The sequence below is a fragment of the Oncorhynchus nerka genome, linkage group LG22, assembly GCF_034236695.1.
Source record: "Oncorhynchus nerka isolate Pitt River linkage group LG22, Oner_Uvic_2.0, whole genome shotgun sequence".
Taxonomy (NCBI): Eukaryota; Metazoa; Chordata; class Actinopteri; order Salmoniformes; family Salmonidae; genus Oncorhynchus; species Oncorhynchus nerka.
The window spans coordinates 47,295,077-47,312,813 of NC_088417.1; the positions used below are offsets into that span (position 1 = coordinate 47,295,077).

Genomic DNA, 17,737 nt, shown 5'->3' on the forward strand with positions numbered 1-17,737 from the left:
CTGCTCTCTGCTGATTCCTCTCATGGCTGGTGGGCGTGGGCGGCTGGCTTCTGCTGATGGATGACTGGCGCTCCCTCGCTGTGCTGCTCTAGCCTGCTTTGCTCTACTCTGGGACATCATGGGGCAGAACCTGCCCTAAGGCCTGGCGGCTGTATGCGCTGTCTGTGGTGCTATCTCTAACCTTCCACAGTACTGAGGGAGTCATCAAAACAGTCCTCGTTAGGAGGTGGCTGCAGAGTGGGTCATGTACAAAGACGATGATACAGAACCTAACAGCCCAAAGCCCCTCTTTCCAGTCTTCTGACCTGTGTGTGGCGGAGCACATTGAAGGACTTTTGGTTGTGTTCCAGGCTGTCCTCTGTCTCACTGTATCAGAGGGGTGTCAGGTGACCATGTGCAGGTTTTGGTTACTCCTCTCATCCTGATAGCTGGTGTAATGAGATCATTAGATCCAGGTAATAGGTTGTTGGACTAGTCAAGCGAGAGAAAAGCCAGGCGGATCGGTTGCACTGCCCTTCAACCCCGCCCTTCCATTGCTGCCTCGGCAGAATCACCAATGAGCCTCACTCCGGACGGGGGATCCCAACAAGGACGCGTCCCAAATGGTAGCCTATTCACTATATAGCCTAACACACTATGTTGGACCAGGGCCCATATGGTTCTGGTCAAAACTAGTGCACTATATAGGGAATCAGCTGGCCTATGCTGGAGATGAGTTTGTTTAATCTAACATCATAGAAGGGCATTGATCTTGAAGGACAAATATGCTCCTTTACTCAATATAGTGTCCATCAATGGGAATATACACCGTACAGCAATTTTTCTATTCACAACTCAGCCTTTGCAAACGCTGCCTGTGCAAGCTCTAGAAAAGATGAAAGAGAGCGAGAGAGAGTGATGAGATAGAGAAATGGAGAGAAAGAGCAAGAGAGAGCAAGAGAGGAATTGAGAGATGGAGACTAAAAACACTTTGATTTCACAAGTTTTTTTTCTGTAAGGGGAGAAAAAGAGCAAGAGAGCGATGAAGAGAGAGCGAGAGAGAGAATTTTTAGGGACCGATGAAGCCCTTGGTAGCACCTCCAAATATCCTTCTATTAAAAGTGGCAAAAAAAAAGTTGTACGCCTGTTGACGTGACACCTTTAATAGTCCCCCAGCCAGCTGGCTGTGGGCACATCAGGCCCGAGTCCATCTGTTGGCCATCTCTTATTGCTGGAATATAACGATTCCATTTCCTAATGAGTTTGTAGCGCGAGACGAGGGCCTAGCGCGGTGCTGTACCACTGAAAGGATGGAAAATGATAACGTGGAGCCCATGCTAATACTACGCCCAGGGAAGGTGGAGGTGATTTGGCCTCTAGCTACACCAGGAGTGACAGTTGGCCAGGAGGTAGGATGACTGGGAAATCTAGAGGTGAAAGAAACACTTGAAAAAGAAAAGGAGAGCCGCACACTCTAGGAGCTCAGATGCAATCATTTAATAATCTAATAACCAACGTTTCGACGGACAAGCTGTCTTCATCAGGAAGGACACATTGTTTGTCGAAACGTTGGCTATTATTAATTGCATGTGAGCTCCTAGAGTGTGTGGCTCTCCTTTTCTTTTTTCTAGAGCGACTGGGCAGACACAGGACAACAACAGTAAAGGAGAGGGAGACAACATGAGTCTGAACTTCTCTGGTCCCAGATCTGTATGTGCTTTATTCACAGCAACTTATCTGGGACCAGGCTAAGTCTGAACACCAGCACATTCTATCAACACAAATAAGCTTTCCACCCCTTTGTCTTCTACTAATAAAAGTCCATGAACGAGGAGCGGGCCAAGGTAATTGCCTGGGTAATTCTTATCAGACAGCGGTCGGGGCTCTCATCCTAGAATTACGCAGGCAGAGTGCATGTGATTCAGCTGAATAGAAAATGCCAAACAATAAACAATGTTTTTTTAGAGAACGGGTGTACCCAGCGTACCCAGCCCATATCTCAGCCAAGGTCATTGTCTGGGTGACAGCAGGGGTGGGTTGTGGATGGCTCCGACTCTCACAGTCGCACCCATAACCATCAGCAGGCAGTTGAGTGGCGCAGCAGCTCCTGTCTGGTGTTCCACAATGGCTGCCATGGGTTTTAAATATAAAACACCTCTCCATATCTCAGCCAAGGTCATTGTCTGGGTGACAGCAGGGGTGGGTTGTGGATGGCTCTGGCTCTCACAGTCGCACCCATAACCATCAGCAGGCAGTTGAGTGGCGCAGCAGCTCCTGTCTGGTGTTCCACAATGGCTGCCATGGGTTTTAAATATAAAACACCTCTCCGTGCAACCGTTGAGGGAAATGTCAACTAATTAAGTGCAACAGATTTGACCTTTTTAACCCGGGCCCTGGGCTGGGTACACTGACACCTCAGGGTACACAGACACCCCCACCCCACCTGCTGCAACAGGCACCCTTTTAATATGCTAATCAACCCTGTCCGCTGATGTGGCTGTCAGGACTAATGAGGCTGGGAAGCCGTGCTCCAAAGGCTCATGGTTAGTGGACATGATCTCCCGACAAGTTTTTATTTTTTTATTTGATCTTTATTTAACTAGGCAAGTCAGTTAAGAACAAATTCTTATTTTCAATGACGGCCTAGGAACAGTGGGTTAACTGCCTGTTCAGGGGCAGAACGACAGATTTTGTACCTTGTCAGCTCGGGGATTTGAACTTGCAACCTTTCGGTTACTAGTCCAATGTCCTAACCACTAGGCTAACCTGCCGCGTGCTGCTGCTACTAGCCCACTGAGTGATTGATCCAGTGTTATGATCCAGAACTCTACAGTATGTTGTCAGCTATCTCCAAAGCCCTGATCGACACATAGCCAGATGTGATGATGTGTCATGTACTGTATCTTACATGAGATCTTTTTATTCTGTCACTGAGGTGATTATCCAACGTTGTCCTCCATCATAGTCCTTTAAGGGACATTTAGAAAATGAAGTAGTGTCTGATCATTACAGAGAAGGACCATTTTGGGCAACTTTATGAAAATGAGAACGAATGCAAAGATAGGGTTCCCTGGGGAAATTAGGTTTTCTTCATCACATGTCATTTTCATACAATGGACAACAAAGACAGTAGGGTTGTTCTTTGGAGTGTCTCTCTCTGTTTCATCATTGATCTTTGATGCTCATGGTAAAGTCTGTGTGATCTGTCCCCTGTGTGGTTCTCAAAAAGGATGGCCTGGTCCACACATGTCCCTCGCCTCAGGTTGCTCTGGTTTTTCCATGGCCCTACCTGCTGGTTGAAACACACGCATCACAACTACACACACACTAGGCTTGTGCGGTAAACCATTGAAACTATTTCTTTGAAGTTTTTCAATAAATGTGAACATTTATACCTACTTTTTAAGTAAATACCTTCAGACAACTTGTACAATACATTAGGAGATAAAGCAGATCACATTCTTCATTTCACCTGTCACATTATTTTACATTATGAAGCTTACCGTAGTTCCCCAGAACAGTCGACAGTCTCACGTGTTTGTTTTTAACCAGCACAACAGAAAGAGTCCAGCTGTGTACTTGCTAGTTAGCTACAGTGGCAAGAAAAAGTGTCACACCCTGACCTTAGTATTCTTTCTTTTCCTTGTTATTTTGGTTAGGTCAGGGTGTGACATGGGTGATGTATGTGTTTTTGTCTTGTCTAGGGGTTTTGTATGTTTATGGGGCTGTTTCCTTTCTAGGTAAATTGTATGTTTATGGTTGCCTAGATTGGTTCTCAATTAGAGGCAGCTGTCTATCGTTGTCTCTGCTTGGGAACCATATTTAGTCAGCCATATTCTGTGGGTACTTTGTGGGTGATTATCTATGTCTATGTTAGTTGCGTGTGTCAGCACAGTTTTCTTATTATAGCGTCACTGTCGTTATTTGTCTATTGCTATGGTTCAGTTTACTTCATGTTCTTTCTTCAATAAAGAAGAATGTATACTAACCACGCAGCGTTTTGGTCCTCACCTTCTTCTCCATACGACGATCGTGACAAAGTATGTGAACTCTTTGGAAATACCTGGGTTTCTGCATAAATTGGTCATAAAATTTGATCTGATCTTTGTCTAGGTCATAACCATATACAAACACAGTCTGCTTAAAATAATAACACACAAACAATTACACGTTTTCATGTCTTTGAACACACTGTGTAAACATTCACAGTGCAGGCTGGAAAAAGTATGTTAACCCTTGGATTTAATAACTGGTTGACCCTCCTTTGGCAGCAATAACCTCAATAATGCTTTCTATAGTTGCGGATCAGACCTGCACAACGGTCAGGAGGAGTTTTGGACCATCCCTCTTCTTAGTTTAGCAATATTCTTGGGATGTCTGGTGTGAACTGCTCTCGAGGTCATGCCACAGCATCTCAATCAGGTTGAGGTCAGGACTCTGACTGGGCCACTCCAGAAGGCGTATTTTCTTCTGTTGAAGCCATTCTGTTGTTGATTTATTTCTGTGTTTTGGGTCGTTGTCCTGTTGCATCACCCAACTTCTGATGAGTTTCAATTGGTGGACCGATAGCCTAACATTCTCCTGCAAAATGTCTTGATAAACTTGGGAATTCATTTTACGTCGATGATAGCAAGCTATCCAGGCCCTGAGGCAGCAAAGCAGCCCCAAACCATGATGCTCCCTCCACCATACCTTACAGTTGAGTTGAGGTTTTGATGTTGGTGTGCTGTGCCTTTTTTCTCCACACATGTGTGTTCCTTCCAAACAACTCAACTGTAATTTCTTCTGTCCACAGAATATTTTGCCAGTAGCGCTGTGGAAGATGCAGGTGCACTTTTGCAAACTTCAGACATGAAGCAATGTTTCCTTCTGTGGTGTCCTCCCATTAACACCATTCTTGTTTAGTGTTTTAGGTAGTCTAGACTCATCAACAGAGATGTTAGCATGTTCCAGAGATTTCTATAAGTATTTAGCTGACACTCTAGGATTCTTCTTAACCTCATTAAGTCTTGCAGTCATCTTTGCAGGACGGCCACTCCTAGGGAGAGTAGCAACAGTGCTGAACTTTCTCCATTTATAGACAATTTGTCTTCCCGTGGACTGATGAATATCAAGGCTTTTAGAGATACTTTTGTAACCCTTTACAGCTTTATGCAAGTCAACAATTCTTAATCTTCTGAGATCTCTTTTGTTTGAGGCATGGTTCATATCAGGCAATGCTTCATGTGGATAGCAAGGCAGCTCTAACCAACATCTCCAATCTCGTCTGATTGATTAGTCATTAGCCTAGGGGTTCACATACTTTTTCCAACCTACACCTACAATGTTCAAATTATGTATTCAATATAGACAAGAAAAATACAATAATTTGTGTGTTATTAGTTTAAGCACACTATGTTTGTCTATTGTTGTGACTTAGATGAAGATCAGATCAAAGTTTGTGACCAATTTATCCAGAAATCCAGGTAATTCCAAAGGGTTTACATACTTTTCTTGCCGTAGGAAGTAAGTGGCTGAATTAATAAGGAGACGGGGCATCATATAGTGTAGCTTACCGCTGTGTTTGAGAAGTCAAAGCACTTTGGATGAGTTATCTGTACAGCTGCCACTGCTATCTTGAGTTCCTTGCACTTTTCTCGGCCCCTCAGTCTGCTCCTCCCACTAGTTATCCTAGCAGAGCATACTAGCTAACGTTCAATCGCTGGAAAATAAATGGGACCAATTGAAAGCACGTATACCTTACCAATAGTACATTAACAACTGTAATATCATGTTTCACCGAGTCGTGGCTGAACGACGACATTAAGAACATACAGCTGGCGGGTTATACACTCTATCGGCAGGACAGAACAGCAGTCTCTGGTAAGAAATGGAGCAGGGGCCTATACATATTTGTACACAATAGCTGGTGCACGATATCTAAGGAAGTCTCAAGGTTTTGCTCGGCTGAGGTAGAGTATCTCATGATAAGCTGTAGACCACACAATCTACTTAGAGAGTTTTCATCTGTATTTTTCGTAGCTGTCTACATACCACCACAGACTGAGGCTGGCATTAAAACCACACAGCTGTATTCCACCACACGCAAACAGGAAAACGTTCATCCAGAGGCGGCGCTCCTAGTGGCCGGGAACTTTAATGCGGGGAAACTTAAATCAGTTTTACCTCATTTCTATCAGCATGTTAAATCTGCAACCAGAGGGGAAACAATTCTAGACCACCTTTACTCCACACAGAGACGCGTACAAAGCTCTCCCTCACCCTCCATTTGGAAAATCTGACCATAACTCCATCCTCCTGATTTCTGCTTACAAGCAAAAATGAAAGCAGGAAGCACCAGTGACTCGTTCTATAAAAAAAAGTGGTCAGATGAAGCAGATGCTAAACTACAGGACTGTTTTGCTAGCACAGACTGGAATATGTTCTGGGATCTTTCCGATGGCGTGAAGGAGTACATCACATCAGGCACTGGCTTTATCAGTAAGTGCATCGAGGACGTCATCCCCACAGTGACTGTACGTACATACCCCAACCAGAAGCCATGGATTACAGGCAACATTCGCACTGAGCTAAAGGGTAGTGCTGCCCCTTTCAAGGAGTGGGACTCTAACCCAGAAGCTTATAAGAAATTCCTCTCTGCCCTCCAACAAACAGGCAAAGCGTCAATGCAGGACTAAGGTCGAATTGTACTACACCGGCTCCGGGACTTGTTGGAAGTGGCAGAAATTCTAACTCTTAAACTTAACCTTAACCCTAACCCCTAGGCTAGCTAACATTAGCGAGTTAGAAAAAGGTACTGCTTCCGGGTTGGAGCGAGCGGTCGCATCCGCACTCGGTCCGCAGGTAGTATTACATTTCATTACATTTCATTATAGTACAACGGTTTGATTTGTCTAATCTTAGCAATTTCTTCTTAGCTAGCTACATTTATCGTATTTCGTCATCCTAACGCAGTCTACACTGCTATCTGCCCTGCAGCTAGCCAGCTAGCTAACGTCCACCGTCTACTGATTAGCAGCACAACTATTACACTCAACTGAACGACTTGATTAGTGTAGTGTTAGCTAGCTACATAGTTGTCTTTGCTGTCTTCGTATCCAAGATAATTGTGTAGTTTAGAGTGTGTAGTTTTAGAGTGATTATCTTAATTTACCGAGGTTAGCTAGCCAGCTATTTGTCGTCCTTAACGTAGGAGACACTGCTAGCTAGCCAACAGCTAACCAACGTCTACCGAACAGAACTTCTGCACTCAACAACCCGGTAGCATTTCGCTTCGCTCCACAGGTAGTATCACATTTTTCATTTAATTTCATTACAGTACAACGGCTTGATTTGTTTGATCGTAGCTAGCTACATAGCTAGCTACATAGCCGTCTTTATATCAAAGATAATTGTGTAGTCTAGAGCGATTTCCTAGGTTAGCTAGCCAGCTATTGTCGTTCTTTTAACGCAACGTAACGTAATCAACACTGCTAGCTAGCCAGCTAGCCCCGAATAGCAGCACAGTAGAAACTATTACACTCAACGGAACGACTTGATTAGTGTAGTGTCAACAACGCAGCCACTGCCAGCTAGCCTACATAGTCAACAACGCAGCCTCTGCCAGCTAGCCTACTTCAGCAGTACTGTATCATTTTAATCATTTTAGTCAATAAGATTCTTGCTACGTAAGCTTAACTTTCTGAACACTCGAGACGTGTAGTCCACTTGTCATTCCAATCTCCTTTGCATTAGCGTAGCCTCTTGTGTATCCTGTCAACTATGTGTCTGTCTATCCCTGTTCTCTCCTCTCTGCACAGACCATACAAACGCTCCACACCGCGTGGCCGCGGCCACCCTAATCTGGTGGTCCCAGCGCGCACGACCCACGTGGAGTTCCAGGTCTCCGGTAGCCTCTGGAACTGCCGATCTGCGGCCAACAAGGCAGAGTTCATCTCAGCCTATGCCTCCCTCCAGTCCCTCGACTTCTTGGCACTGACGGAAACATGGATCACCACAGACAACACTGCTACTCCTACTGCTCTCTTCGTCTGCCCACGTGTTCTCGCACACCCCGAGAGCTTCTGGTCAGCGGGGTGGTGGCACCGGGATCCTCATCTCTCCCAAGTGGTCATTCTCTCTTTCTCCCCTTACCCATCTGTCTATCGCCTCCTTTGAATTCCATGCTGTCACAGTTACCAGCCCTTTCAAGCTTAACATCCTTATCATTTATCGCCCTCCAGGTTCCCTCGGAGAGTTCATCAATGAGCTTGATGCCTTGATAAGCTCCTTTCCTGAGGACGGCTCACCTCTCACAGTTCTGGGCGACTTTAACCTCCCCACGCCTACCTTTGACTCATTCCTCTCTGCCTCCTTCTTTCCACTCCTCTCCTCTTTTGACCTCACCCTCTCACCTTCCCCCCTACTCACAAGGCAGGAAATACGCTCGACCTCATCTTTACTAGATGCTGTTCTTCCACTAACCTCATTGCAACTCCCCTCCAAGTCTCCGACCACTACCTTGTATCCTTTTCCCTCTCGCTCTCATCCAACACTTCCCACACTGCCCCTACTCGGATGGTATCGCGCCGTCCCAACCTTCGCTCTCTCTCCCCCGCTACTCTCTCCTCTTCCATCCTATCATCTCTTCCCTCTGCTCAAACCTTCTCCAACCTATCTCCTGATTCTGCCTCCTCAACCCTCCTCTCCTCCCTTTCTGCATCCTTTGACTCTCTATGTCCCCTATCCTCCAGGCCGGCTCGGTCCTCCCTCCCGCTCCGTGGCTCGACGACTCATTGCGAGCTCACAGAACAGGGCTCCGGGCAGCCGAGCGGAAATGGAGGAAAACTCGCCTCCCTGCGGACCTGGCATCCTTTCACTCCCTCCTCTCTACATTTTCCTCTTCTCTCTGCTGCTAAAGCCACTTTCTACCACTCTAAATTCCAAGCATCTGCCTCTAACCCTAGGAAGCTCTTTGCCACCTTCTCCTCCCTCCTGAATCCTCCTCCCCTCCCCCCCCTCCTCCCTCTCTGCAGATGACTTCGTCAACCATTTTGAAAAGAAGGTCGACGACATCCGATCCTCGTTTGCTAAGTCAAACGACACCGCTGGTTCTGCTCACACTGCCCTACCCTGTGCTCTGACCTCTTTCTCCCCTCTCTCTCCAGATGAAATCTTGCGTCTTGTGACGGCCGGCCGCCCAACAACCTGCCCGCTTGACCCTATCCCCTCCTCTCTTCTCCAGACCATTTCCGGAGACCTTCTCCCTTACCTCACCTCGCTCATCAACTCATCCCTGACCGCTGGCTACGTCCCTTCCGTCTTCAAGAGAGCGAGAGTTGCACCCCTTCTGAAAAAACCTACACTCGATCCCTCCGATGTCAACAACTACAGACCAGTATCCCTTCTTTCTTTTCTCTCCAAAACTCTTGAACGTGCCGTCCTTGGCCAGCTCTCCCGCTATCTCTCTCAGAATGACCTTCTTGATCCATATCAGTCAGGTTTCAAGACTAGTCATTCAACTGAGACTGCTCTTCTCTGTATCACGGAGGCGCTCCGCACTGCTAAAGCTAACTCTCTCTCCTCTGCTCTCATCCTTCTAGACCTATCGGCTGCTTTCGATACTGTGAACCATCAGATCCTCCTCTCCACCCTCTCCGAGTTGGGCATCTCCGGCGCGGCCCACGCTTGGATTGCGTCCTACCTGACAGGTCGCTCCTACCAGGTGGCGTGGCGAGAATCCGTCTCCACACCACGTGCTCTCACCACTGGTGTCCCCAGGGCTCTGTTCTAGGCCCTCTCCTATTCTCGCTATACACCAAGTCACTTGGCTCTGTCATAACCTCACATGGTCTCTCCTATCATTGCTATGCAGACGACACACAATTAATCTTCTCCTTTCCCCTTCTGATGACCAGGTGGCGAATCGCATCTCTGCATGTCTGGCAGACATATCAGTGTGGATGACGGATCACCACCTCAAGCTGAACCTCGGCAAGACAGAGCTGCTCTTCCTCCCGGGGAAGGACTGCCCGTTCCATGATCTCGCCATCACGGTTGACAACTCCATTGTGTCCTCCTCCCAGAGGAACAAACTCCCTCACGACGCCAGGACAGCGGGTCAATCACCACCTTCCGGAGACACCTGAAACCCCACCTCTTTAAGGAATACCTAGGATAGGATAAAGCAATCCCTCTCACCCCCCCCCCCCCCTTAAAAGATTTAGATGCACTACTGTTCCACTGGATGTCATAAGGTGAATGCACCAATTTGTAAGTCGCTCTGGATAAGAGCGTCTGCTAAATGACTTAAATGTAATGTAAATGTTAGCTAATGTTAGCCACCTAGCTACAATATGTAGCATATCATACGTTTTTTGCAAGTCATAACATATTGTATATTTTTCCAAATTTGTAACATATTGTACTTTTGCAAATTTGTAACATAGTGTATGTTATGTAAATTTGTAACATACAATACAAATTGTAATTCATAACATTTACCAAATGGGTGATGGACATCCACAAGTGAATACAGATTTGCGAACAGAATAATGCAACATTTTCTGAGACCAGGTTGTCCTGACTGGGCTGGAGAATCAGGTCCTCGGAATTAGGATGTGTTCTAAATGGCACCCTATCTATCCAAATGGACTGCACTACTTTTGACGACAAGGCTCTGTGTGCAGTCTATTTGGATAGATATGGTGCCATTTAGGACACAACCTGATTCCGAGGGCCTGATTCTCCAGCCCATTTGGGATGCTTTGAGTGTTTGGCTGGAAAGCACAGTTCCTGTCAGTCCAATTTAAAGACGTATCACTATTGCTAGTGATATAACTATGTTTGATATATTGTGCATTTCTATGTGTGTTGTTTTTGTTTATTTGTTCTAGGCCGATATTGTTCTAAGGATGTAACGTGACATGACACATTTTTTGTTGTTGATGTTTTGTTCTCTGTCCAACAACGATACAGTATTGTCATGGTGATGTTGATGGAGATGGTTAGTGACCTAATGCTGCTCTGTTTCTCTGTGTGTGTGTTTGTGTGTGTGTGTGCTTTTCCAGAGACATCAAACCTGACAACATTCTGTTGGACGAACACGGTAAGACGGCTCAGCCAATCATATCTGATTTATGTCGTAAATTATGTCTGTATGCAAATGATGTGGTGTGTGAGAGAGAGAGAGAGAGAGAGAGAGAGAGAGAGAGCCTGTCTCTTTTGCCCCCAGGCCTTGAGATGCTATTAACTTCAACGTTATTTCTTTCTCATGCTGTGCCTGTGCTCTTTATCCAGACATTACCTTCTCATGTACACGTCCCCTGATCATAGCCTGTCAACTACAGTAGATGTCTGAATGCAGTAGCCTCGGGACTGAGCTGCTCTCCTGGAACACCATTTGTCATTACACAGGAGCCAGGTCCAGCTCAGCCTGGGTTTTTCTACCTTTTACCACTGAACTTTGAAAAACAACACGGGTCAAAAGGGCATCCCCATGAAGTGTTTTCAAAGAGCACAGAGTCCTGGAAGAGTTTACCTATCTTTACCTCATGTGCCCTTTCTGATGAGAATAGCATTTGGTATCTCAACAAAACAATTAAGTCATGTCTGGGTACAGGAGACGCACTAAATGTGATGTCCTCGGGGTGTGTCAGGGAGCTGAGGGATATAGTTTCCTTGGCTACTCAGCCGGAACTGTCCTCCCAGGTTAGTGTGATTGTGTGTGTCTTTCTCTCTCAGACAAAAACAGACAAAACACAGAAAGTGTGTGCCCAACGTGAGGTAGCATACACAAATAGGGAGGGGTATGTCTGTTATTAAAATATGTTTGACACAAAAATCAACTGTACTAGTTGATCAGGCTCCGGTCTTGTCCCATCTTGATTACTGTCCGGTAATATGGTCAAGTGCAGCAAAGAAAGGCCTGGCAAAACTGCAGCTGGCTCAAACCAGAGCATTATGCCTTGCCCTTAACTGCACATATAGATCTAACATCAACAACATGGATGCCAGTCTTTCCTGGTTAAGGGATGGCAAGAGATGAACTGCTTCTCTTCTAGTTTTCATGAGAAATATTACTGTGATGAAAATGCCCAGTTTGTCAGCATAATCAAATAGCCTTCAGCTCAGACACCCATACAGTACATACCCCACAAGACATGCCGCCAGGTCTCTTCACAGTCCCCAAGTCTAAAATGAAATCATGGCAACGCACAGTATTATACAGAGCCATGATAACATGAAACTCGCTTCCGTCTCCAATTACTCAAGCAAATAGCAAAATGACGTCAAAAAATGGATTAATAAACAACATCTCATGGAACGGCAGGGACTGTGAGGACAGTGGGGACAGTATTTTAAATGCGCGTGACTGTCCTTGTCTGTCAGAGTTTAGTTACTTGTCATGTTTTGTTTTGTATTTTCTGTGGACCCCAGGAAGAGTAGCTGATGCTTCTGCGAAAGCTAATGGGGATCCAAGTCAACAAATAATAAACAAACGAACCCACTGTCTATAGGGTGACAGAAGGCGTTAGGTCCTGCACTGCCCTCATGCAGGTTAGGTTCAGTGACACGGGTATAGTTCATGGACTCAGCAGCACCCTAAAATATATGGTCACCTCTTTTATGCCTAATGTTGCATAGGGTTCACAGCAGAGAGATAATCCGTGAGAGAGCATGGTGAAACGCATTCTCATCACTGCCATACTTGGTCATTCTCCTGTGATTTTACAGACACACACATGAACACAAATGTGTGTGCACACACTAACCCTAACCCTCAATCGAACCTTAACCTCTAACCCTATCCCTGAACCTAACCCCTAAGCCTAAAATAGAGGGGACCATTGGGGACCGATGGGGACTGGCGAAATGTCCCCACAAGGATAGTAAAACCAAAATGTTTTGTCTTGTCTTGAAATGTCCTTTGTATTTTTTTCACACACTTTTATTTTACTGTGTCAGTATGTATTTGTTGCCGATGTTCTGGTATCAAACTGGTGGCCATTGTGAACACAGTCAATAGCTGAAATAGTTTCAGAGTTAATTGAAAATAAGGCCATTATTTATTGATGCTTTTTTCATTAATTAGGCAATTTTCTCCTGAACCATGTGGCCATCTACTAGAAACGAATGGACATTATGGACACAGATATAAACAATGTATACTTTGTCCGAGTCATTTTTTCAAGTTACTCAAGTATACGTTACCAAATTTACGATAGATTGCCAAAGATTTTCTGTTAATTACCAAAATTACTGAAGTTTCTGGTAACTTTGGTAAATTACCGGTAGTTTTGCGATTCTAGCTCTGTGGCATAAAACACACACACACACACACACAACACACACACACACACACACACACACACACACACACACACGCACACACAGTCTTGTACAGCTAACCTTCTGGGGACACTCAATTCAGTCCCATTCAAAATCCTATTTTCCCTAACTCTAAACCTAACCGTACTCTTACCCTAACCCTAACCTTAACCCAAAAACCTAACCTTAACCTAACCCTAGCTCCTAACCCTAACCCTAAAGCCAACCCTCGCTCCTAACCCTAACACTAATTCTAACCTTAAGCCTAAACCCCCTAGAAATAGCATTTGACCTTGTTGGGACTTCTGGATAAACACACAAACACACAAACACACAAACACACAAACAACACACACACACACACACACACACACACACACACACACACACACACACACACACACACACACGTTAGCTGGTGACTTTGGCAGCAGGCACTGATGCTGCTATTCCCTCTGTGACCTGCTCTAGGACGCTACACCATTTAACCCCCCAACCAAATCATTCACTCACGGTGACCACATTTTGAATGCAGCCAGAGTGAACTGTGGGTTCAAACACAATGAATGCCCTATTACTAACGACTGCATAAACTCGTGCACCCCACCCAGCACAGCACCATGTAGGGCAAAGACAGTTGTATCTGCTTGATGCCTGAATGCTGCCTTAAGTAGACTGCCTATAAACCTAGTTTCAAATCAGTTGTAATCAAGAATTTCGAATACGACTTTCTTTCCTGTCTCCGTTCTACAGGACATTGTCACCTGACGGACTTCAACATCGCTGCCATCGTCAAAGACGATCTAAGAGCCACGTCTATCGCAGGGACCAAACCATACATGGGTCAGTAACTACACAACACTTATACCACTGAGCCAATGTAAAGGCGACACAGCTCAACGCTACGGTACTGTAGTATCCTTCTAGTTTCAGAGTAAATATATCTCCCTTTCAATGTGGATGCTTATGCTTCTTACATTTCTACTATTTCTACATTTATTACATTTCTGATGACCAGGTGGTGAATCGCATCTCTGCATGTCTGGCAGACATATCAGTGTGGATGACGGATCACCACCTCAAGCTGAACCTTGGCAAGACGGAGCTGCTCTTCCTCCCGGGGAAGGACTGCCCGTTCCATGATCTCGCCATCACGGTTGACAACTCCATTGTGTCCTCCTCCCAGAGCGCTAAGAACCTTGGCGTGATCCTGGACAACACCCTGTCGTTCTCAACTAACATCAAGGCGGTGGCCCGTTCTTGTAGGTTCATGCTCTACAACATCCGCAGAGTACGACCCTGCCTCACACAGGAAGCAGCGCAGGTCCTAATCCAGGCACTTGTCATCTCCCGTCTGGATTACTGCAACTCGCTGTTGGCTGGGCTCCCTGCCTGTGCCATTAAACCCCTACAACTCATCCAGAACGCCGCAGCCCGTCTGGTGTTCAACCTTCCCAAGTTCTCTCACGTCACCCCGCTCCTCCGCTCTCTCCACTGGCTTCCAGTTGAAGCTCGCATCCGCTACAAGACCATGGTGCTTGCCTACGGAGCTGTGAGGGAACGGCACCTCAGTACCTCCAGGCTCTGATCAGGCCCTACACCCAAACAAGGGCACTGCGTTCATCCACCTCTGGCCTGCTCGCCTCCCTACCACTGAGGAAGTACAGTTCCCGCGCAGCCCAGTCAAAACTGTTCGCTGCTCTGGCCCCCCAATGGTGGAACAAACTCCCTCACGACGCCAGGACAGCGGAGTCAATCACCACCTTCCGGAGACACCTGAAACCCCACCTCTTTCAGGAATACCTAGGATAGGATAAAGTAATCCTTCTCACCCCCCTTAAAAGATTTAGATGCACTATTGTAAAGTGGCTGTTCCACTGGATGTCTTAAGGTGAACGCACCAATTTGTAAGTCGCTCTGGATAAGAGCGTCTGCTAAATGACTTAAATGTAAATGTAAATTTCCCTTTCATAACGTATCATACAGTATCAGATCAATGTTGTTCCTTCTGCTCTGGGGGGGGGGGGGATCTGATGTAAATTAATAGAATTACAGACTGATTCCAATGTGGAGTTCATTGACCCCGGGTCCTGGCCGACCGGTGTGTCTCGTCCAGCCTGATTAAGAGGCATGACGAATGGATCGGTTTAGTGGGACTGACACCGAGGAAGCAGTGGGGAACAGAAGAGGGGGTGGAGGGGATGGAGGAGGAGAGGATGGAGAGGGTGGAGGGAGGGAGGAGGAGAGGATGGAGAGGATGGAGGGAGGGAGGAGGAGAGGATGGAGGGAGGGAGGAGGAGAGGATGGAGGGAGGGAGGAGGAGAAGATGGATTTAGATCCAGATTCGTAAAGGATCATGTATAATTTAATAGAAAAATTTACATTCATATTCCAAGTGTTCAGAGGGTGGGGATCTCCAGGAACATTCATTTATTTATAAAAAAGGACCAGCGTCCTTTTTTGGTGAAGGGTTTTGAAGGGCTTGGTTCTAACGTTTCTTTGTGAGTTTTCAGTAGCAGTTTTGATGGGTTCCTTTTTTGGTTCCATTTAAAAGTGTTTGTTTTCAGTACTAACTGGTACTACTGTCCAGTCTGGATGAGCAATGACAGCTGATTGTGTCCGTGCCTCCCTCCCCCCAGCCCCCGAGCTGTTCCAGCCACACGAGGGAATACACCCTGGCTACTCCTTCTCTGTGGACTGGTGGTCTCTGGGCGTCACTGCCTACGAGCTTCTTCGAGGACAGGTACAGAAACAAAGCCCATCCCCAGCCTGTAAATAATGCATGCTAAAACCTACAATACATGCTGTTACTGCTCCTAGAATAGCCATTGAAGTAAGAGAAGAAGAGACAGTGACAACACCTTTCTCTCCAAGCCTGCCCTTGAGATGATCCCTTAATATAACCATGGAAATACCCCTTAATATTATCATGAAAATACCCATCTCAGCCAGCCTCACCATTCAGATGAAGGTGTAATTACCCTAGCTTGGTCCTGTTTGTGCTGTTTTACCAACAGATCTGGGACCAGCCTGTGACTACCCTCATGGCATATCTTTAGTTAGGAGAGGAAAAGACAGCGAGGGCAGGGGCAGGACTCCCACTAAGCCCCTGCTGTGTACCTACTGTAGTATGACAGGGTCAAGCTGTACAGCAGCCCTCTGAGCCCCCTCTCCCCAGGCCCTAAACCCCCTCACCCCAGGCCCGGCTGGATTGGACTATCAGTGGCAGCCAGCCCTGGCATCCTTAATGCACCACACATCAATCACTGTCACAGCCCCAGCCATAATCTATCCCAAACACAGGAAAACTGTCTCTCCCCTGAGAGAGGTAACACAGCATAAGAATGATCTGGTCTAGTTTAAACCCAGATTTAGACATTTCTCTTCAGGCAGTTTTAGGGACTATTGTGTGTATCTCTGTGTGAGGACCCGGTAACCCTGACGACCTCTGTGTGATAATAATGTTCTGTCCTGGCCCTCCAGAGGCCGTACGTCATGCGCTCCAGCACGCCGGCCAATGAGATCCTCCAGATGTTCCACAAGGTCAACCCCAGCTACCCCATAGCCTGGTCTGTGGAGATGAAGACCATGCTCAGAAAGGTACAGAAAGATCTGCATGCTGTATACTGTAGACACTTGGTCACCTTGTATTTCATCCCTAAATCCCCTGAATGAATAATAAATAGTGCATTGTTTTTATACTGTATGCTATTGACAACCAGTGACCTTTGAGCCATGATCTTGTTTACTTGAAATATAGTTGTATTTGACCCATACATTCCTTGAAAGACTAATTGTTACTATATGCTAGGATGATCGATTTTGTAAGCCATGTATGCCGTATCCTTTGTCATCATGAGGTTATAACTGGAAGCCTATAAGGCTGAGTGATCAGATTCTATGTTGGTAATTCTCCACTGCAGACAAGCTGTAGCTCAGTGCTGAAGTAGCCTACCCCCACACCACTCATCTACATTCCTGTGGTGTGTGCGGTGTGTGTGGTGTGTTTCTGCTCTTCCTCCTCTTTGCCTCCCCTCTCTTCTTGTTCTCTTCACCTCCCCTCTCCGCTTGTTCTCTTCACCTCCCCTCTCCTCTTGTTCTCTTCTCCTCCACTCTCCTCTTGTTCTCTTCATCTCCCCTCTCCTCTTGTTCTCTTCTCCTCCCCTCTCCGCTTTTTCTCTTCACCTCCCCTTTCATCTTGTTCTCTTCTCCTCCCCTCTCCTCTTGTTCTCTTCTCCTCCCCTCTCTACTTGTTCTCTTCACCTCCCCTTTCATCTTGTTCTCTTCTCCTCCCCTCTCCGCTTGTTCTCTTCACCTCCTCTCTCCTCTTGTTCTCTTCTCCTCCCCTCTTCTCTTGTTCTCTTCTCCTCCCCTTTCCTCTTGTTCCCTTCTCCTCCCCTTTCCTCTTGTTCTCTTCACCTCCCCTCTCCTCTTGTTCTCTTCACCTCCC

The 17,737-nt window shown here is 46.3% G+C and overlaps 1 protein-coding gene across 1 annotated transcript in view; it reads left to right on the forward strand.

Annotated features, from left to right (window-relative positions):
• Positions 1–17,737, forward strand: part of stk32a (serine/threonine kinase 32A) — a 59,069-nt gene that overhangs the window by 24,961 nt on the left and 16,371 nt on the right. Inside the window, exons 5-8 of the mRNA XM_029627075.2 lie at positions 11,028–11,065; positions 14,041–14,130; positions 15,927–16,030; positions 16,771–16,887. Of these exons, the coding sequence (XP_029482935.1) occupies positions 11,028–11,065; positions 14,041–14,130; positions 15,927–16,030; positions 16,771–16,887 (349 nt within the window). The remainder of the gene's footprint in view (positions 1–11,027; positions 11,066–14,040; positions 14,131–15,926; positions 16,031–16,770; positions 16,888–17,737) is intronic.